The 22,431-nt window shown below is 43.2% G+C and overlaps 1 protein-coding gene across 1 annotated transcript; it reads left to right on the forward strand.

Moving 5' to 3' along the window:
- Positions 1-17,889: 17,889 nt before the first annotated feature.
- On the forward strand, positions 17,890-19,187 carry LOC138648706 (4-galactosyl-N-acetylglucosaminide 3-alpha-L-fucosyltransferase 9-like). The gene has a single exon (XM_069738517.1). It carries the CDS (start codon positions 17,975-17,977, stop codon positions 19,028-19,030), a length of 1,056 nt encoding a protein of 351 aa, XP_069594618.1. The 5' UTR covers positions 17,890-17,974; the 3' UTR covers positions 19,031-19,187.
- Positions 19,188-22,431: the final 3,244 nt, after the last annotated feature.

Genomic DNA, 22,431 nt, shown 5'->3' on the forward strand with positions numbered 1-22,431 from the left:
ATACAGGTCAGATGGCATCCACGGTGCCTCCACCTGCCTCAAAATAGGGAATTTGGCACTGGAGATTCCTTCTAAATCACATATTTCAGAGGTTTACATGGAAATCCTGGTGTAAGCGCTTAGCGTAGAGAGCAGGATAATGTGAGCCGAGCCTTGCAATCTTTGTGAGGCAGAATGAGAAAAATCAACAGCAGGTGAAGAATTGGTTTCTAATTTTTTATGCCATTCTTCGTGTGGTATAAATGATTAGACAACTTTATTCTTCGGGTCGGTGCAATTACATCGATTCCAGATTTATACATATTTTTTTATGTTTGGCTGCTGTCAGACACTAAAAGACTTTTCTTTGCGAAAACAAGTTTTGGAATCACCATATTTGAGGGCTATAATTGAATAGTTACATTTTTTGTTGGTACCACTTTCGGTCATGTAACGTTTTTGATTTCTTTCTAGTCCAATTTTTTTGGGGAGGCAGAATAAACAAAAACCAGCAATTCAGGAATTGTATTTTTTTTTTTTGTCGTTCCGCTGGGGTAAAATTGATAAGACAGCTTTATTCCTCTGGTCAGTAAGATTTGTGATGCCACATTTATGTATTTTTTATATTTTGGTGCTTTTCCACAATAACAACTATTTTATAGAAAAATAACTCTTTTGGCATCCCTGTATACTGAGAGCTGCAGCTTTTATTTTTCCATTGATGAAGCTGTATGGTGGCTTGTTTTCTGCCTGACAAGAGGACTTTTTCAGAGATACCATTTTTATTTACATTCGTCTTTTTGACTGTGTTTTATTCCACTTTTTGCTCGGCTGTATAAGGCTAGGGTCACATTGCGTTAGTGCAATCCGTTTAGCGCTAGCGGATTGCGCTAACGCAATGTTTTCTATGGGGCTGCGGTCGGGGTAGCGGTAACGTCCCCGCTCTCGCAGATCCCCGATCTGCGAGAGCGGGGAACGGACCGCGGGCGCGCCTCGGACGCTGCAAGCAGCGTCCGCGGCGCGCCAGGAATCACCGGCGCGTCGCTAGCGCGTGCTGAACATGGCACGCGCTAGTGAAGCGCGTTCCCATTGCCTTCAATGGGCGCGTTAACGGACGCGTTGCACGGCGTTAATTTCGCCGTGCAACGCTGTCCGTTAAACGCGGTCCCATAACGCAATGGGAACCCAGCCTAATGAAAAGCATAGTTTTGTTTTGCTTTTTATTTTAGTGTTCACTGAAGGTGTTACCTAGTGACAGTTTTATAGGTCGAGTCGTTCCGCATGCAGCGATGTCAAACGTGTACTTTCTATGTAAAAAAAACTTGTTTATGGATATATACCGTATCTCTTTTTTACTTAGTCACTCTGTGGGACTTGTAACTTTTAGCACTATGATCACAGGTATAATGCATATATTGCAATGCTTTATACCTGTCAGTGCTGCACTGACAGAAGCCTCTTAGACCATGCTCTCAGCATGGTCTCACACTTTCCATAGCCTGGTGACCCAGATGTTGTCATAACTACTTTGGGTCACCATGGCAACAATCGGGCCCTCGCAATGAGATTACTGGGTCGCCGATCACGTGGAAGAGGGAACTCCCTCCCTCTCCCAACCTCCTAAATGTTGCGATCGATATTGATCATGCCATTAAGGCCGGCGTCACACTAGAGAGGAATAAAGATGAACGAGAGGCACAAAAACAACGCATTACACTCGGACCAATATTTCTCTATGGGGCAGCTCCCATCAGCCGTATATTTCTCGGCCGTATTTTACTGGCTGAGTAAATTGCAGCACGCTGCGTTTGTCAGCGTATTGCGCAAAAAATCTGTCAATGAAAGTCTATGGGGGCAAGAAAAATACGGATTACACACGGACCATGCGTGTGACTAGCGAGAAATCCGCAATGGTGTTCTATAGAAAAGCCGGCAATTCAGTGCGGTGTACAGTAAAATCACACTGACAGGTTAGAATAGAATAGCTATAATAAATGTCTACACATAGAATAGGTATATATATACATATATATACATATATATATATATATACAGTATATGTGTCATTGACACACACACACACATACTGTATATCTACTATATAATTGTCTAAGGGTCACTTCCGTCTTTCTGTCTGTCTGTCATGGAAATCCCAAGTCGCTGATTGGTGACGGGCACAGTCCAGCCGTGAAATGGCCGCTCCCTACTTCCCTGCCATCAGTGCCCGCTCCATACTCCCCCCTAGTCAGCGCCTGCCACCCACATAGCGTTGTAGCAGTCCGTTAAACCGACTGCATTACACCGCGGCATTACGCGGTGTAACACAGTCTGTTAACGCTGCTATGCAGCATCAATAGTAAAAAGATCTAATGTTAAAAATAATAAAAAATTGTGATATACTCACCTTCTGGGGCCTTTCCCGCTCCTCGCGACGCTTCGGGCCATGCATTGCGGTCTCGCGAGATGATGACGTAGCACTCTCGCGAGACCGCTACGTCATCATCTCGCGAGACCGCAATGTATTCTTGGGACCAGAACGTCACGAGGAGCATCGCTGAACGCCTCGCCTGGATCCGGGGGCCGCCGGAGGGTGAGTATATAACTATTTTTTATTTTCATTTTTCTTTTTAATGGGGATATGGTGCTCACACTGCTACATAGTACTTGGGCAGTGTTATATACTGCGTGGCTGCTACATACTTCGTGGGCAGTGTTATATACTACATGGGCTGTGCTATATATTACGTGGGCTGTGTTATATACTACGTGGACAGTGTTATATACTACGTGGGCAGTGTTATATACTAAGTGGGCAGTGTTATATATTGTGTGGGCTGTGTTATATACTGCGTGGGCAGTGTTATATACTGCGTGGGCTGTGTTATATACTACGTGGGCTGTGTTATATACTATTTGGGCAGTGTTATATACTATGTGAGCAGTGTTACATACTACGTGGGCAGTATTATATACTACGTGGGCTGTTATATACTACGTGCCTGTGTTATATACTACGTGGGCTGTGTTACATACTACGTGGGCTGTGTTATATACTACATGGGCTGTGTTATATACTAGGTGCCTGTGTTATATACTATGTGGGCAGTGTTATATACTACGTGCCTGTGTTATATACTACGTGGGCAGTGTTATATACTACGTGGGCAGTGTTATATACTACGTGGGCAGTGTTATATACTACGTGGGCAGTGTTATATACTTCGTGAGCAGTGTTATATGCTACGTGAGCAGTGTTATATACTATGTGGGCTGTGTTATATACTACGTGCCTGTGTTATATATTACTGCATGGGCTGTGTTATATACTATGTGGGCAGTGTTATATACTATGTGGGCAGTGTTATATACTACGTGGGCTGTGTTATATACTACTCGCCTGTGTTATATAATACATGGGCTGTGTTTTATACTACGTGAGCTGTGCTATATATTATGTGGGCTGTTATATACTATGCGGCTGTGCTATATACTACGTGGGTTGTTGTGAATTCTGTGGCTGAATTCACTCCTGTGGTCACAAGTGGTACTGCAGCTTCTGAGCTTCCTCCCTCAGGTGTTCTGGTGAGCTCGTTAACTGCTTCATTACTTAACTCCGCCTGATGCTGCTATCCTTGCTCCTTGTCAATGTTTCAGTGTTGGATCTGAGCTTCTCCTGATTGTTCCTGTGACCTGCTGCTCTGTATAGCTAAGTGCCTTTTGCTTTTTTGTTGCTTTTTTTCTGTCCAGCTTGTCTTTTGTTTTGCTGGAAGCTCTGAGACGCAAAGGGTGTACCGCCGTGCCGTTAGTTCGGCACGGTGGTTTTTTTTTTGCCCCCTTTGCGTGGTTTTGCTTTAGGGTTTTTTGTAGACTGCAAAGTTCGCTTTACTGTCCTCGCTCTGTCCTAGAATATCGGGCCCCACTTTGCTGAATCTATTTCATCCCTACATTTTGTCTTTTCATCTTACTCACAGTCAATATATGTGGGGGGCTGCCTTTTCCTTTGGGGAATTTCTCTGGGGGCAAGTCAGGCCTATTTTTCTATCTTCAGGCTAGCTAGTTTCTTAGGCTGTGCCGAGTTGCCTAGGTAGTTGTTAGGCGCAATCCACAGCCGCTTTTAGTTGTGTTTAGGATAGGATCAGGTGTGCAGTCTACAGAGTTTCCACGTCTCAGAGCTCGTTCTTGTATTTTTGGGTATTTGTCAGATCACTGTGTGCGCTCTGATCGCTAAGCACACTGTGTTTCTGGATTGCCTTCATAACACCTGTCATTAGCAAACATAACAGTACAAGGAGCCTAACTAATGATTCTCAATAGAGGGAAAGAAAAAGTTCTGACATCATTTTTTTTTTTTTCTGCTCTGTGTTCACTTTTTTTTTTTCCCCTAGACATTTGGGTGATTCTGGACACAGGTGTGGACATGGATATTCAGGGTCTGTGCTCTTCAATGGATAATCTCGTTATAAATGTACAAAAAATTCAAGATACTATTGATCAGAAATCTATGTTAGAACCAAGAATTCCTATTCCTGATTTGTTTTTTGGAGATAGAACTAAGTTTCTAAGTTTCAAAAATAATTGTAAGCTATTTCTGGCCTTGAAACCTCATTCTTCTGGTAATCCTATTCAACAGGTTTTGATTATTATTTCTTTTTTGCGCGGCGACCCTCAAGACTGGGCATTTTCTCTTGCGCCAGGAGACCCTGCATTGAGTAGTGTCGATGCGTTTTTCCTGGCGCTCGGATTGCTGTACGATGAGCCTAATTCAGTGGATCAGGCTGAGAAAAATTTGCTGGCTTTGTGCCAGGGTCAGGATGATATAGAAGTATATTGTCAGAAATTTAGGAAATGGTCAGTACTCACTCAGTGGAATGAATCTGCGCTGGCAGCTTTGTTCAGAAAGGGTCTCTCTGAGGCTCTTAAGGATGTCATGGTGGGATTTCCTATGCCTGCTGGTTTGAATGAGTCTTTGTCTTTGGCCATTCAGATCGGTCGACGCTTGCGCGAGCGTAAATCTGTGCACCATTTGGCGGTACTGCCTGAGGTTAAACCTGAGCCTATGCAGTGCGATAGGACTATGACTAGAGTTGAACGGCAGGGATACAGACGTCTGAATGGTCTGTGTTTCTACTGTGGTGATACCACTCATGCTATTTCTGATTGTCCTAAGCGCACTAAGCGGTCCGCTAGGTCTGCCGTCATTGGTACTGTACAGTCCAAATTCCTTCTGTCCATTACCTTGATATGCTCTTTGTCGTCGTTTTCTGTCATGGCGTTTGTGGATTCGGGCGCTGCCCTGAATCTGATGGATTTGGATTATGCTAAACGTTGTGGGTTTTTCTTGGAGCCTTTGCGGTGTCCTATTCCATTGAGAGGAATTGATGCTACACCTTTGGCCAAGAATAAACCTCAATACTGGGCCCAGCTGACCATGTGCATGGCTCCTGTACATCAGGAAGTTATTCGCTTTCTGGTGTTGCATAATCTGCATGATGTGGTCGTGTTGGGGTTGCCATGGCTACAAACCCATAATCCAGTATTGGATTGGAATTCCATGTCGGTATCCAGCTGGGGTTGTCAGGGGGTACATGGTGATGTTCCATTTTTGTCGATTTCGTCATCCACCCCTTCTGAGGTCCCAGAGTTCTTGTCTGATTATCAGGATGTATTTGAAGAGCCCAAGTCCGATGCTCTACCTCCGCATAGGGATTGTGATTGTGCTATCAATTTGATTCCTGGTAGTAAATTCCCTAAAGGTCGATTATTTAATTTATCCGTGCCCGAACACGCCGCTATGCTCAGTTATGTGAAGGAATCCCTGGAGAAGGGACATATTCGCCCATTGTCATCACCACTGGGAGCAGGGTTCTTCTTTGTAGCCAAGAAGGATGGTTCGCTGAGACCGTGTAATGATTACCGCCTTCTTAATAAGATCACTGTTAAATTTCAGTATCCCTTGCCATTGTTATCTGACTTGTTTGCTCGGATTAAGGGGGCTAGTTGGTTCACTAAGATAGATCTTCGTGGTGCGTATAATCTGGTGAGAATCAGGCAAGGAGATGAATGGAAAACTGCATTCAATATGCCCGAGGGTCATTTTGAGTATCTAGTGATGCCGTTCGGACTTGCCAATGCTCCATCTGTGTTTCAGTCTTTTATGCATGACATCTTCCGTGAGTATCTGGATAAATTCCTGATTGTTTACTTGGATGACATTTTGATCTTCTCAGATGATTGGGAGTCTCATGTGAAGCAGGTCAGAATGGTTTTTCAGGTCCTGCGTGCTAACTCTTTGTTTGTGAAGGGATCAAAGTGTCTCTTCGGTGTGCAGAAAGTTTCATTTTTAGGGTTCATCTTTACCCCTTCTACTATCGAGATGGATCCAGTTAAGGTCCAAGCCATCCAGGATTGGATTCAGCCGACATCTCTGAAAAGTCTGCAAAAGTTCCTGGGCTTTGCTAATTTTTATCGTCGCTTCATCTGTAATTTTTCTAGCATTGCCAAACCATTGACCGATTTGACCAAGAAGGGTGCTGATTTGGTTAATTGGTCTTCTGCTGCTGTGGAAGCTTTTCAGGAGTTGAAGCGTCGTTTTTGTTCTGCCCCTGTGTTGTGTCAGCCAGATGTTTCTCTTCCGTTCCAGGTCGAGGTTGATGCTTCTGAGATTGGAGCAGGGGCGGTTTTGTCACAGAGAGGTTCTGATTGCTCAGTGATGAAACCATGTGCTTTCTTTTCCAGGAAGTTTTCGCCCGCTGAGCGTAATTATGATGTGGGCAATCGAGAGTTGCTGGCCATGAAGTGGGCATTCGAGGAGTGGCGTCATTGGCTTGAAGGAGCTAAGCATCGCGTGGTGGTATTGACTGATCATAAGAACTTGACTTCTCTCGAGTCTGCCAAGCGCTTGAATCCTAGACAGGCCCGTTGGTCGTTATTTTTTGCCCGCTTCGACTTTGTGATTTCGTACCTTCCGGGCTCTAAAAATGTGAAGGCGGATGCTCTGTCTAGGAGTTTTGTGCCCGACTCTCCGGGTTTATCTGAGCCAGCGGGTATCCTCAAGGAAGGAGTCATTGTGTCTGCCATCTCCCCTGATTTGCGGCGGGTGCTGCAAAAATTTCAGGCGAATAAACCTGATCGTTGTCCAGCAGAGAAACTGTTCGTCCCTGATAGGTGGACTAATAAACTTATCTCTGAACTTCATTGTTCGGTGTTGGCTGGTCATCCTGGAATCTTTGGTACCAGAGAGTTAGTGGCTAGATCCTTCTGGTGGCCATCTCTGTCACGGGATGTACGTACTTTTGTGCAGTCCTGTGGGATTTGTGCTAGGGCTAAGCCCTGCTGTTCTCGTGCCAGTGGGTTGCTTTTGCCCTTGCCGGTCCCAAAGAGGCCTTGGACACATATTTCGATGGATTTCATTTCTGACCTTCCCGTTTCTCAAAAGATGTCAGTCATTTGGGTGGTCTGTGATCGCTTTTCTAAAATGGTCCATCTGGTGCCCTTGGCTAAATTGCCTTCCTCCTCTGATTTGGTACCTTTGTTCTTTCAGCATGTGGTTCGGTTGCATGGCATTCCTGAGAATATTGTTTCTGACAGAGGTTCCCAGTTTGTTTCGAGGTTTTGGCGAGCCTTTTGTGGTAGGATGGGCATTGACCTATCCTTTTCCTCGGCTTTCCATCCTCAGACTAATGGCCAGACCGAACGAACCAATCAGACCTTGGAAACATATCTGAGATGTTTTGTTTCTGCAGACCAGGATGATTGGGTGTCCTTTTTGCCGTTGGCTGAGTTCGCCCTTAATAATCGGGCCAGCTCGGCTACCTTGGTTTCTCCATTTTTTTGCAATTCTGGGTTCCATCCTCGTTTCTCTTCAGGACAGGTTGAGTCTTCGGACTGTCCTGGTGTGGATTCTGTGGTGGATAGGTTGCAGCAGATCTGGACTCAGGTAGTGGACAATTTGATCTTGTCCCAGGAGAAAGCTCAACTTTTCGCTAATCGCAGACGCCGTGTGGGTCCCCGACTTCGTGTTGGGGATCTGGTTTGGTTATCTTCTCGTCATATTCCTATGAAGGTTTCCTCTCCTAAGTTTAAACCTCGTTTTATTGGTCCGTATAGGATTTCTGAGGTTCTCAATCCTGTGTCTTTTCGTTTGACCCTCCCGGACTCCTTTTCCATACATAATGTATTCCATAGGTCGTTGTTGCGGAGATACGTGGCACCTATGGTTCCATCTGTTGAGCCTCCTGCCCCGGTTTTGGTGGAGGGGGAATTGGAGTATATTGTGGAGAAGATTTTGGATTCTCGTGTTTCTAGACGGAAACTCCAGTATCTGGTTAAATGGAAGGGTTATGCTCAGGAAGATAATTCCTGGGTTTTTGCCTCTGATGTTCATGCTTCCGATCTTGTTCGTGCCTTTCATGTGGCTCATCCTGGTCGGCCTGGGGGCTCTGGTGAGGGTTCGGTGACCCCTCCTCAAGGGGGGGGTACTGTTGTGAATTCTGTGGCTGAATTCACTCCTGTGGTCACAAGTGGTACTGCAGCTTCTGAGCTTCCTCCCTCAGGTGTTCTGGTGAGCTCGTTAACTGCTTCATTACTTAACTCCGCCTGATGCTGCTATCCTTGCTCCTTGTCAATGTTTCAGTGTTGGATCTGAGCTTCTCCTGATTGTTCCTGTGACCTGCTGCTCTGTATAGCTAAGTGCCTTTTGCTTTTTTGTTGCTTTTTTTCTGTCCAGCTTGTCTTTTGTTTTGCTGGAAGCTCTGAGACGCAAAGGGTGTACCGCCGTGCCGTTAGTTCGGCACGGTGGGGTTTTTTTTGCCCCCTTTGCGTGGTTTTGCTTTAGGGTTTTTTGTAGACTGCAAAGTTCGCTTTACTGTCCTCGCTCTGTCCTAGAATATCGGGCCCCACTTTGCTGAATCTATTTCATCCCTACTTTTTGTCTTTTCATCTTACTCACAGTCATTATATGTGGGGGGCTGCCTTTTCCTTTGGGGAATTTCTCTGGGGGCAAGTCAGGCCTATTTTTCTATCTTCAGGCTAGCTAGTTTCTTAGGCTGTGCCGAGTTGCCTAGGTAGTTGTTAGGCGCAATCCACAGCCGCTTTTAGTTGTGTTTAGGATAGGATCAGGTGTGCAGTCTACAGAGTTTCCACGTCTCAGAGCTCGTTCTTGTATTTTTGGGTATTTGTCAGATCACTGTGTGCGCTCTGATCGCTAAGCACACTGTGTTTCTGGATTGCCTTCATAACACCTGTCATTAGCAAACATAACAGTGGGTAGTGTTATATACTAAGTGGCTGCTATATACTAAGTGGCTGCTATATACTAAGTGGCTGCTATATACTAAGTGGCTGCTACATACTAAGTGGCTGCTATATACTATGTGGCTATGCTATATACTACATGGCTGTGCTATATACTACGTGGCTGTCTGTGTTATGTGGGCTTTGTTATATACTGCGTGGGCTGTGCAATATACTGCATGGGCTGTGTATATATTACGTGGCTTTTATATACTACATGGCTGTGTTATATACTACGTGGCTGATATATATTACGTGGACTGTGTTATATACTACGTGGCTGTGTTATATACTACGTGGCTGCTATATACTATGTGGCTGTGCTATATGCTACATGGCTATGCTATATACTACGTGGACTGTGTTATATACCACGTGACTGTGCTATATACTACGTGGCTGTGCTATATACTACGTGGCTCCTATATACTACATGGCTGTGTTATATACTACGTGGCTGCTATATATTGCGTGGACTGTGTTATATACTACGTGGCTGTGTTATATACTACGTGGCTGTGTTATATACTACATAGCTGCTATGTACTACGTTGCTGTGCTATATGCTACGTGGCTGTGCTATATACTACGTGGCTGTGCAATATAATATGTAGCTGTGCTATATACTACGTGGCTGTCTGTGTTATGTGGGCTGTGCTATATACATACATACATACATATTCTAGAATACCCGATGCGTTAGAATCAGGCCACCATCTAGTATATATACTGTATATATATATATATATATATATATATCTTGAGAAAGGTCCACATCCTGGACTGAAACGTCGCACATGGGCCAATAAACTACATTTATTTTTTCTATTGGAGTGCTGCCTTCATTTTTCTGGATAATAGCATGAGGTTTGGTATATACCTGGAAGGATTTTTTGCACCCTTCGTTTTCTTTTGCTGCTACTTTCTGTTATATATATATATATATATATATATATATATATATATATATATATATATATTTATATTTAATACAGAGCTAGATCGCTTAAAAGCCGGTAATTCAATTGCCGGCTTTTGCTATCTCCTTATCAAACCTGACAGGATATGAGACATGGTTTACATACAGTAAACCATTCATATGCCTTATATTTTTACATATTCCTCACTAATAATGTTGGAAGTGTCTGTGTGTAAAATTTGGGACCTCTAGTTGTTAAAATAAAGGGTTAAATCACGGAAAAAACTGGCGTGGGCTCACGCACAATTTTCTCTGCCAGAGTAGGAAAGCCAGTGACTGAGGGCAGATATTAATAGCCTAGAGAGGGACCATGGTTATTGCCCCCCCCCAGGCTAAAATCATCTGCCCCCAGCCACCCCAGAAAAGGCACATCTGGAAGATGCGCCTATTCTGGCACTTGGCCACTCTCTTCCCACTCCCGAGTAGCGGTGGGATATAGGGTAATAAGGGGTTAATATCACCTTGCTAATGTAAGGTGACATTAAGCCAGGTTAATAATGGAGAGATGTCAATAGACTGTATATATGTTTTCACGAATATTTGAGCCCATGGATCCATTCTATGTCCATTTTGCAAGCTGGCGAGAAAATCTCGCCGTACGGATGCCATACGGATGCCATACGGAAGACATACGGATAATTTTTGGCGAAAAAAATCGCATCCTCGCATTGAATACGGATCACTGTTCAGGAAATTTTCTGCGTATTTCGGCCGTAAAAAACGGACTGTATTTTGATACGTTAGGTGTGAAGCCGGCCTAAGGGGTTAAACAGCTGGGGAAGGGCCAACGAGTCTTGAGGAAGTGTGTGAGTCGTTAAATTGCAATAGTCCTGCAATCAGTGACAGCAGAAGTGATTTTCTAACTTCCTTCTCCACAGCTATAAAAATACAAATGTACGTAAAAAAAAATGGCAAAGAGATATTGCCCTGCAGGCATTAGTGAGTTAATATTGAATAATAGTCATGTTACCTGCACTTATAGCGAATAATTAATCTGTTGCCATAGGCTTACAGTATTTCTTAGCATGGATGTGCCATCCATAACTGTAGACCATCCTTTGCTATGAGGCCTGTGAGCTGGGTGAGGGGCCTAATGCCAAGTGGCACCATACCTTACAACTACCCCTCTCCTGTCATCGCAATTTCAGAAGTATCTGCATATGTCAGATGCAGGATACTGTTGAATTGAATGGTGCCAAAGGGAGCCTGCAACCCCCTGCTGTACCTCTCTACCTGTGCACCTGAGTAAAAGGTACCGTCACACTTAGCGACGCTGCAGCGATACCGACAACGATCCGGATCGCTGCAGCGTCGCTGTTTGGTCGCTGGAGAGCTGTCACACAGACAGCTCTCTCCAGCGACCAACGATCAGGGGAAAGACTTCGGCATCGTTGAAACTGTCTTCAACGGTGCCGAAGTCCCCGGGTAACCAGGGTAAACATCGGGTTACTAAGCGCAGGGCCGCGCTTAGTAACCCGATGTTTACCCTGGTTACCATCGTTAAAGTAAAAAAAACAAACGCTACATACTTACCTACCGCTGTCTGTCCCCGGTGCTCTGCTTCTCTGCTCTGGCTGTGAGCACAGCGGCCGGAAAGCAGAGCGGTGACGTCACCGCTCTGCTTTCCGGCTGCCCGCCGCTCACAGCCAGAGCAGAGAAGCCCAGCGTCGGGGACAGACAGCGGTAGGTAAGTATGTAGCGTTTGTTTTTTTTTACTTTAACGATGGTAACCAGGGTAAACATCGGGTTACTAAGCGCGGCCCTGCGCTTAGTAACCCGATGTTTACCCTGGTTACCAGCGAAGACATCGCTGAATCGGCGTCACACACGCCGATTCAGCGATGTCAGCGGGACCTCAACGATCAAAAAATGGCCCAGGCCATTCTGACACGACCAGCGATCTCACAGCAGGGGCCTGATCGCTGCTACGTGTCACACATAGCGAGATCGCTACTGAGATCGCTGTTGCGTCACAAAACTTGTGACTCAGCAGCGATCTCGCTAGCGATCTCGCTATGTGTGACGGGGCCTTTACTCAGCACAGCAGGCATGATGACATCATTACATTGTGACTCCTGTGCGAACAGTACCTCAGTCGGGTACCAAGTGAAGTAATATTCGTGGGGTTGATGTCAGCTGTTTTTTGGCTGCTGACATCAAGCCTGGGGATTAGTAATGTAATAATGTAGGGGTGTTTATAAGATGCCCCATTACTAACCTCATAGTCATATTGTAAAGAAGACACAGCCATAATAAAGCCCTTTAATTGAAATAAAGACTGACACTTTTTTAAAATGTTAAAATAAAAAAGCAGTTATACCTGTCTTGATGCCTAGTCCGTTAATACCCATGTTTCTTGTAATAAGAAACAACCATATTCCTCACCTGTCTGATGACTTAATTCATTTGTCCTTTGATGAATCTAGCTCTGCTACATCTAGATGCCAGGCTGAATGCTGGCATGATGCGAGCGTTCAGCCTGCCAGCCAGCAAAGGCTCAGAGCTGCGCTTCATAGTGCAGCATCATTGCCTCACAATGTTGTGAGAAAGGTGAGTGGAGTTCATAGTCAATGAACTCCATTTACCTCAATGACCTCACCGCTAGCGTGAAAACTTTCTCACGTCCTAGTGTTGACGTCAGTGAGGTGAACGGAATTAATTGGCTAAAAACTCAGCTCACCTTAGTCACTTCATTGTGAGACACTGATGCTGCACAATTAAGCGCAGCTCAGTGTCTCTGCTGGCAGGCTGAATGCTCACATCATGCCAGCGTTCAGCCTGGCATCTAGATGTAGCAGAGCTAAACTCGGCAAGGTAAAAATGGATTATGTTCTGACAGGTGAGGAATAAGGTTATTATTTTAATTCTTTCACAGGGGACATGGGCTTCAGTAGATTAGGCATCAAGGTGAGTATAGCTTTTCTTATCTTAAATTATAGAAAAAGGTCAGTTTGTTTATTTCAATTAAAAGACTTTATTCAGGGTGTTTTTTTATTTACAATATGACTAGGGTTGAGCGAAACGGGTCGAAAATTTTCAAAAGTCGCCGACTTTTGGCAAGGTCGGGTTTCATGAAACCCGACCCGACCCCTGTGTGGGGTCGGCCATGAAGTCGGAGATCTTTTGAATCTGGAATCGGAATTCCGATACCGATTCCCGATATGTTTAAGATATCGGGAATTGGTATCGGAATTCAGATTTAAGTGTAAAATAAAGAATTAAAATAAAAAATATCGCAATACTTACCCTCTGACGCGCCCTGGTACTAACCGGGAACCTTCCTTCCTTAGAATCAGCCTTCCAGGACCTTGCGGTGACGTCGCGGTGACGTCGCGGCTTGTGATTGGTCGCGCGGCCGCCCATGTGACCGCTCGCGCGACCAATCAGAAGCTGTGACGTCACCGAAGGTCCTTCAAGCGCTGATTCTTAGGAAGGAAGGCTGTCGGAAAGAAGCAGGGCGCGTCCGAGGGTGAGTATATACCTAATAGGAATATACTCACCCTCGGACGCGCCCTGCTTCTTTCCGGCAGCCTTCCTTCCTAAGAATCAGCGCTTGCAGGACCTTCGGTGACGTCGCGGTGACGTCACGGCTTCTGATTGGTCGCGCGAGCGGTCACATGGGCGGCCGCGCGACCAATCACAAGCCGCGACGTCACCGCAAGGTCCTGGAAGGCTGATTCTAAGGAAGGAAGGTTCCCGGTTAGTACCAGGGCGCGTCAGAGGGTAAGTATTGCGATATTTTTTATTTTAATTCTTTATTTTACACTAAAATATGGATCGCAGGGCCTGAAGGAGAGTTTCCGCTCCTTCAGACCCTGGGAACCATGGAAACCCAATGCACTGCATTGGGTTTCGGGTTTCGGCCGACCCCGACCCCGACTTTTTTATAGGATCGGCCGATTTCACTCGACCCGACTTTTGAAAAAGTCGGGTTTCGTGAAACCCGACCCGATCCTATAAAAGTAAAGGTCGCTCAACCCTAAATATGACTATAGGGCTAGTAATGGGGTGTTTTATAGACTCCTCTCCATTACTAACCCCTGGACTTGATGTCAGCTGCCAATACAAAGCTGACATCAGCACCAATACTATTACCCCACTTTTCAATGCACCAGGGCAAGTGGGAAGAGCGAGGCTAAGCTCCAAATTTGGTGCATCTTATTAATTTGCCATGTCTGAGGCAGTTGAGGGCTGATGTTCTTAGCCTGGGAGGGGAGTCAATTTCCTTAGCTATTAATATCAGTCCACAACAGTCTGCTTAGCCTTTGCTGGTTTAAATTTATAAAATAAATAAAATAAAATAACCAGTAAAGGCTAAGCAAACAGATGTGAGCTAATTTTTAATAGCCTGAAAATGTTTTAAGGATATTGTCCCTTTTCCTAGATTATTAACATCAGCCCTCAGCAGTTTGCTTTCCCTCAGCTGTTTCTGAAAATTATGGGGGACCCCACGTTGTATTTTTTTTTTTTTCATTTTTTTTTATTAACAAGTACAGTAAAATACATACCCAAGGTAACCTTAGTTCACAACCTCCAGGTGTTCCAGCAACTGGTAATTTCAGTAACTTTAAAATGTCCCTCAAAGTTTCCCACAAGATTTCCAGGCCTCGCAGCTGCCAAGATACCCAGTGGCTGTAAACTCTCCTAAGCTGAAAAGGTGCTCCACTGCTGGACTGCTGAGTGCTGAGTGACGGACACGCGGGCGTTCATTAGTCCGGCATTGGCACTTGCAAAGCGATAGAAACAGCTGCTATGAACTCAGGTGACCTTACTGTTCTTGATAATAAATAAAAATTTTTTTTTAAAAAAAAGCGTTATGGGTCCTCCATATTTTTCATAATTATCAGTGTGAAAGCTGGTGGCTGATGTTAATATTCCAGCTGTTTAATAACCAGTAAAGGATAAGAATAAGGGATACCACTCCTCCCCCCAAAAAAAAGATATGTGGATTCCTTCCAATACTCAATAACCATCAAAAACTAAACAGACAGCTGTGGACTGATGTTAATATTCGAGGAAAGGGCCATGGATATTTGCTCCCTCTCAGACTAAAACATCAGCCCTCAGCCACCTCAGAAATTGCGCATCCATAAGATGCGCCAAATCAGGCACTTAGTCTCGCTCTTCCCACTTGTCATGTGGTGGTGGCAAGTGGGGTACTGGGGTTGGGGTTGATGTCAGCTGACATCAAGCCCAGGGGTTAGTAATGCAGAGGCATCTATAAGACAACCCCATTACTAACCCCACAGTAAATTTTGAAAAAAGCTCAAAAGAATAAAATCCTTTATTTGAAATAAAAATAAAAGCGCAGTTATACTCACCTTTACGCCTAAGCCCATGTCACCTGTAAAAGTCAGAAAATAATAAACCAGCATATTCCTCACTTGTCAGTTGAGAAGATAATCCACATTTGTCTCACGAAGATCCGGATGATTTGGAGAGCAGTCACATCAATGACTGTTTTCCACACCAGCTGGCTCATACTGAGATAGGAGCGTAATCATGCTCCTGCAGTGTGTAGTGCTGGGCTGCCGTGAGAGGTCACAGGAGTTCATAGCTGGCGAAGGCGCTACTCTCACTTACAGCAGCTCAGCGCTACACACTGCAGGAGCGTGATTACGCTCCTGTCTGAGTGTGAACCGGCTGGTGTGGACAGCAGTCACTGATGGGACAGATATGGATCTTCGTGGGACAGATATGGATTATCTTCTTATTGGACAGGTGATGGTTTATTATTTTCTCACTATTACAGGTAACTTTTGCTTTTTTATTTTTATCTCACATAAAGGACTTTATTCTGATATGTGTATATATATATATATATATATATATATATATATATAATTTTTTTTTTACAATCTAACTATGGGGTTAGCAATGGGGGTGTCTTATAGATGCCTCTCCATTACTAATCCCTGGGCTTGATGTCAGCGGCCATAACACAGCTGAAATCAACCACACAAATATTACCCCACTTGCCTCAGCACCAGGGTAAGTAGGAAGGGCTGGGCAAAGTGCCAGAATTTCCCATCAATATCTATCGCCCCTTCCAAGTCTTAGAATACCACCCCATCCCACCCACAGCTTTTGATTTTAGATTGGCTGGTTGTCAAAAATATATTTTAACAATAATTAAAAAAAAAATGGCATGGGGCCCCTCTTGTTGATAACCAGCCATGATAAAGCTGTCAGCTGGGGTTGCAGCATGCAGCTGTTGGATTTTGCCTACTTTAGTTGTCAAAAATAGAAGAGACCCCACATCATTTTTATGTATTTGTAGCACAGGCGCCGGCTGATGAATACTCTCATGAGCCACACCTGCTCTTGCTGTTATCAGCGTCAGCATGCATATGCTGAGGTGCGTCGCACTCTGTTATCAGCCGACACCTGTGAATTGCGGTAATCTTTTTACCCCTGGTCACAGCTGCTGGCTCACACGATGTCATCAGTATAACAAGCAATGGATGTTTGGGGGCCCAATTCATCTGAATGAGGTTCGAGTTCTGGACTGAACTTTTTTTAAATGTTCAGTCGGACACGAACATCCATGGTTCTCCCATCACTAATACGGAAGCATCTAATGTGTGCACAGATCATTATGGAGGGAGAGGGGGTAGAGGTCAGCTGTAACATCACCTATTTTAAACATAGAAAGATATATGAAAAAAGGAAAAACACCGTTTTTTTGTGATGAATTTAATATGAAAGTTTGATAAAAACCTATTCCTTTAACATTAGTAGGCCTACGTCCAGGAGAGGCAGGTCTGATAGTTTAGATTTTGCAGTTATACGGTTTGGAGGACGTTTCTTAGAGTATTACTCTTTGAGGGCCATGAAAGGGGTATAGTAATGGATGAGAGCACTAAACAACTTCAGTATGTATTACTGTATCTGCTGTAATATATGTCTCTCTTCACGACTTTAAAAATTGGAAGGTATGACCCTTCCCCCTCACCTACTACTTTGGAAGAAGGAGGGGTGAGAGGCTTGTAGAGAGGGGCCATATTAGGACTTTTGCTATGGAGTCCTGTGATTTCAATGTACCCCACTGTATCCTAGCCATTGCAAAATATCTGTCTCACCTACTTTACTGCCCAGGTTATATCCTAGACTGCTGTATACTACAAATGGCTTAGCTGCATGTCGCTAGTAAGACATCAAATGCTTCAGTTAGTAAAGCGATTATCCACATTTTACAATCCATTTAAAGGGCACCTGTCACCATTTTTTGTGTCATACCAGCTAAAAATATGACCTTACTAAGTGTTTGCTGTGCATTCTGTAAATACTTATGCAACCCTCTGACTCCCCCCCCCCAGTATAGCCCTGAAAAAACTTTTTTATTTATCCTGCTCTGTATTCTAATTGGGTCCAAAAAAAAAACCGAAAAGCAGAAGTGCGCATGCGCCAGCAAATTTATTTCTGATACATGAAAGTGATTCTAGTAGATAAGCCAGAAATACGTTTGCCTGCGCATGCGCGCTTCTGCTTTGCCCACAGTCTCCATGTAATGTACCTGCTGGACCATCCAGATTAGAAATATTTGTTGCTGCTTTCCTCTCTATTTGTTTAGAAGTTCCATAAAAAAGTCTTTGTCCCTCTTGGAAAATTAAAACCATGCATCCTTAGTTACACTTGTATATGTACCGTATGTTTTTTTTTTAAAAATGCACGCTTTCATAAAAACTGAATAGACCATTTTGTTTTTTTGCAGTTGATCAGAAGATGAAGAAAACCCATCACAAGCAGGTCCTGACTTGTGGCTGTCTACTTTTGTTGGTCCTTTTTATTATTTTATGGATCTCCAAGAATTTGTCAACTATAACCCAAAGGAAGGAAATATATCCTGTGTTCATACAAAGGACATCAAAAGACCATGTTGACAAGACCCAACTTCTCATTCTTGTCTGGACTTGGCCATTTGGAGAATTATTTCCTTTGGACACTTGTCAGTCTATTTACGGCATTTCAGGATGCACTTTGACAGCAGATCGTAAGATGCTAAGTCAAGCTGACGCGGTGATTATCCATCATTTTGACATCATGCATAACAAAGACCTGCCTCAGGGGTCAAGACCAGGCTATCAACGTTGGGTTTGGTTTAACATTGAACCTCCCATTATCACAGAAAACCTCAAGATGTTAGACAATCTCATAAACCTAACTATGACTTATCGAGAAGACTCCGACATTTTTCTTCCTTATGGTTTTCTAAAACCACTGAAGGAACCACAAGCTTTCAAAATCCCTTCAAAATCTAAGTTGGTTTCCTGGGTGGTAAGTAAATGGTACCCAAGCAATAAGCGCACATCTTACTATGAGGAACTGAAAAATTACATCCAAATTGATGTATATGGAAAGGAACACAAGGAACTGAGCTGGGATAATTTTTATAGCACCATTTCACAATATAAATTTTATTTAGCATTTGAAAATTCTGACCATAAGGACTATATTACGGAGAAGCTGTGGATCAATTCTTTTAATGTAGGTGTTGTTCCTGTTGTCCTTGGAGCCTCTCGTAAAAACTATGAACGCTTTATCCCTCCTGACTCCTTTATTCATGTGGATGATTTCCATAGTCTGAAGGAGCTGGCACTGTTTCTATTAGAGTTGGACAAAGACGATCTAAGATATGAACAATATTTTAAGTGGAAATCTAAATATGGTCTAGTTGTAGAACAAGGTTGGGATAATTATTACTGTAAAGCGTGCAGAGAGCTACAAGAAAAACCAGGTTATAAGGTTATTCCCAGTGTGGAAAAATGGTTTTTTAGCTAAAAGGAATGTGTCATCAGAAAATGACTTGTCTAAATCAAGTTTTTAATGTGTGAGTGTGTGTATATATATATTTAAAAACTTGATATATATGTGTATATATTTTATACAGGAGCATTTTTTTTTTACATATCCAATTGTGGAAATGATTATTCATGTGAAAACCTTTTTGCCGAGAAAGACAATCTACATTTTTCTTAAGAGCATTAGTTTATGAAAACTATTTATTCATGTTAGAAAACCCCCCGTAAACAACAAGATCTCCCCCTTCATGAATAATGAGGGCCATAGCACATCATGAGCGGCTGTCAGTTCTCGCCTGATGATGTGCTGTGTCTGTCATGCTGTAAACAGGCAGTGACAGTTCCCTTCTGACAGCTGAGCAGCATGGGAAGAGGTGCAGTAACTCATGTCAGTGGTCCCCACACTCAGAGAGCTGGGTTTGGTCAGTCAATCAGGCTGACCGATAACAACACCCAATCATCGCAGAAGCTCGGCGCAGTTTACAGCTGTGAGAGCCAGGGATGGTACCAGCACCACCCCTGGCTCTTTAATGCTTGAGGCGCCGTGATCGCGACATTTGGAAGGTTGTGAAAGAGAGGGCTTCCTCTCTCTTCCCCCATCGGCACAATCCAGACGAAATCACGGGGAGACGATGATTATTATGGCACCCACAGGTCAAACAATGACCTCCTTGTGTGCCACGTACGGTAGGTAGTCTGTTATATCCAGCCACAGGCAGCGTATAACATGCGATCTGCCTGTGTAACAACACAGGTTTCATGCATTGAAATGTTGGTGCATTGCAATGCATGATGTAAAAAGCATAAGGTTATGTGCCTATGATCAGGAATAGCAGCATTTTGGATGTAGCGTATTTTCGCTACGTTCTAATCACGCAGTGAAATCTGCATGTGTTCGATGAACCATGCGGATTTACCACATCTAATGAATGGCTATGGGTGAAACTACGCAGTGGAAGCTGGCATCTCTGTTGTAGATAGTTAACATGCTGCGGCTCATAAACTCGCACCGCAAGGGAAGGGTACGCAGCATTAAATAGAAGAACAGTGGGCGTATATTTATAGAAATCTCATCTACTTCTAAGGTAGAACGCAGCATTTTTAGTTAACCTCTTCATTAAACACCTTAAAAAAAAAAGTGGCAATAAACAAAGGTTTTTCATCATATCGGTGGAAAAAGTGTAATAAAAAGCAATCAAAAAGACCAATACTTAAAATTGTAATCACACCGACCCGATAATTTACTCACTTATACCGCACAAGGAACGGCGTTAAAAAACAGAACAAATTCTATCTGCACTTACACCAGGGTTTCCACGTAAATCTCTGAAACACGTGATTCAGACGGAACCCTAAATAGATTCCCTATGATTAGGCAGACGAAGGCACTGTGGACGCCATCTGTTTTGTGCACCTCTGAAAAGCTGTATACTGCCAGACTGAGTCCAGTCCTGCAGTCTCATTATAGTGAATGGATCCAAATTTTGCACTCCAAAAGTCAAATAGCACTCCTACTGTTCTGAGCCCTACAATTAGCCCGGACAGTAATTTTCCACCACATTTGGGCTAGCACAGTACTCAGAAGAAATTGCACGACAAGTTTTAAATTACATTTTCTCTTGCTACACGTTTGAAAATGAAAAATATGGGGCTAAAACAACATATTTATGGGAATTTTTTATTTTAGTTATTTTTTATTCTATTTTCACGGCTCAACATTAGAAAATTCTGTGAAACACCGCAGGGCTCAAGGTGCTCACCACACTTGTAAGTTCCTTGAGAGGTGTAGTTTCCAAAATGGAGTGACTTTTGGAAGGTTTCTACCGTTTAGGCACATCAGGGGCTCTGCAAACGCTACATGGCGCTCGTTCTCGATTCAAGCCAATTCGCATTCAAAAAAATCTAACGATTCCTTCCCTTCCGAGCAGTGCCTTGTGGCCAAACAGTAGTTTTCCCTCACATGTGGGGTATTGACTTACTCAGGAGAAATTACACAACAAATTTTGAGGTCCGCTTTCTCCTGGTTACGCCAAATTTCATTTTTTTAAATGGTAAGTAACATTTTTGTGAAAAAGTAAAATGTAAATTTTTTTCCTTCCACGTTACTTTTTAACTCCTGTGAAGAACCTGATGGGTTAATACATTTCATGAATGTGGTTTTGAGCACTTTGAGGCATGCAGTTTTTAGAATGGCGTCAGTTTTTGGTAAACCCCTCAAAGTCACTTCAAATGTCATGTGGTTAAAAAAAATGGTTTTGTAAATTTTGCTGGAAAAATTAATTGTCTCTGGAAAATATGACTCGGTAATTAACGTACAAAGTGGCTTGGTCCTTAAGGGTTAAACCTCGCAAGCAAAAACCTGTCATGATCATGACCTGCTCACATAGCAACCTATTTTGCTTAGTATTTTGGAAGGGTTTTTTGTAATATGTCTGAAAATGTAAGTTGTGCTTGAAACTGATGGAATGAATGGAGATGGAACGAGTTACCTGGCATGAACTTTTATTGCTTTTCAATAAGGCTACACGATGTTTTAAAGTTCTACGCTGGACTACAATTTTCTTGAAGATTGTCTTGGATGGTTTTGACTGACTGGTGTATATGTGTGTGTGTATATATATATATATATATATATATATATATATATATACGGTATATAGGAATTTGTATTTAATATTTGTATTTAATATATATACGAGTATCTGGCCTCAGAGACCAATTGGTTCACAGTCACCACATAGGTGAAGGTTCGAAATTTATTTTTGGATCCAAAGGCCCAAAATGGGGTTGTACTAGATGTTGGAGATGTGTGGCTTGCAAGAACATCTGTGACACTGCTGAGTTTTCTAATTCTAAAAATGATAGGATATACAAGATTACACATACTATCACGTGTACGACCAAGGCAGTTGTATACCATGCAACCTATCCCTGCGGATTAATCTATATAGGCATGACGTCACGGGAACTCCGTTGGACAGTCTGTGAACATGTCTTAAATATAGAAGGTGCAACTATGGAAGAGGATCTCCAGAAACTGAAACCAATCCACTGAAAACACTTTAAGACGGCGCATGGCTTTGATCCAAATGGTTTGATCATCAAAGGGATTGATAGGGTTTTTATTGGATCTAGGAGCAGTAGCTAGAGAAGATTGCTGGCACAAAAAGAGGCCAAGTGGATTTACAAATTGGATACCATCACACCATTGGGCCTCAAGACAATAACAGTTTAGTCTCATTTCTGCCAGTATAACGTAGCATTTTTTGCCATTATTTGAGTTCAACAGTTGTTTTCAATGCTGTCTTCTGTCTGTTTTAATCTGGTTTTAATTATTTTTCTAATTTTATTTTTATTTGTTCATATTTTGATAGGGTCACC

The sequence above is a fragment of the Ranitomeya imitator genome, chromosome 9, assembly GCF_032444005.1.
Source record: "Ranitomeya imitator isolate aRanImi1 chromosome 9, aRanImi1.pri, whole genome shotgun sequence".
In the NCBI taxonomy this organism is placed as follows: Eukaryota; Metazoa; Chordata; class Amphibia; order Anura; family Dendrobatidae; genus Ranitomeya; species Ranitomeya imitator.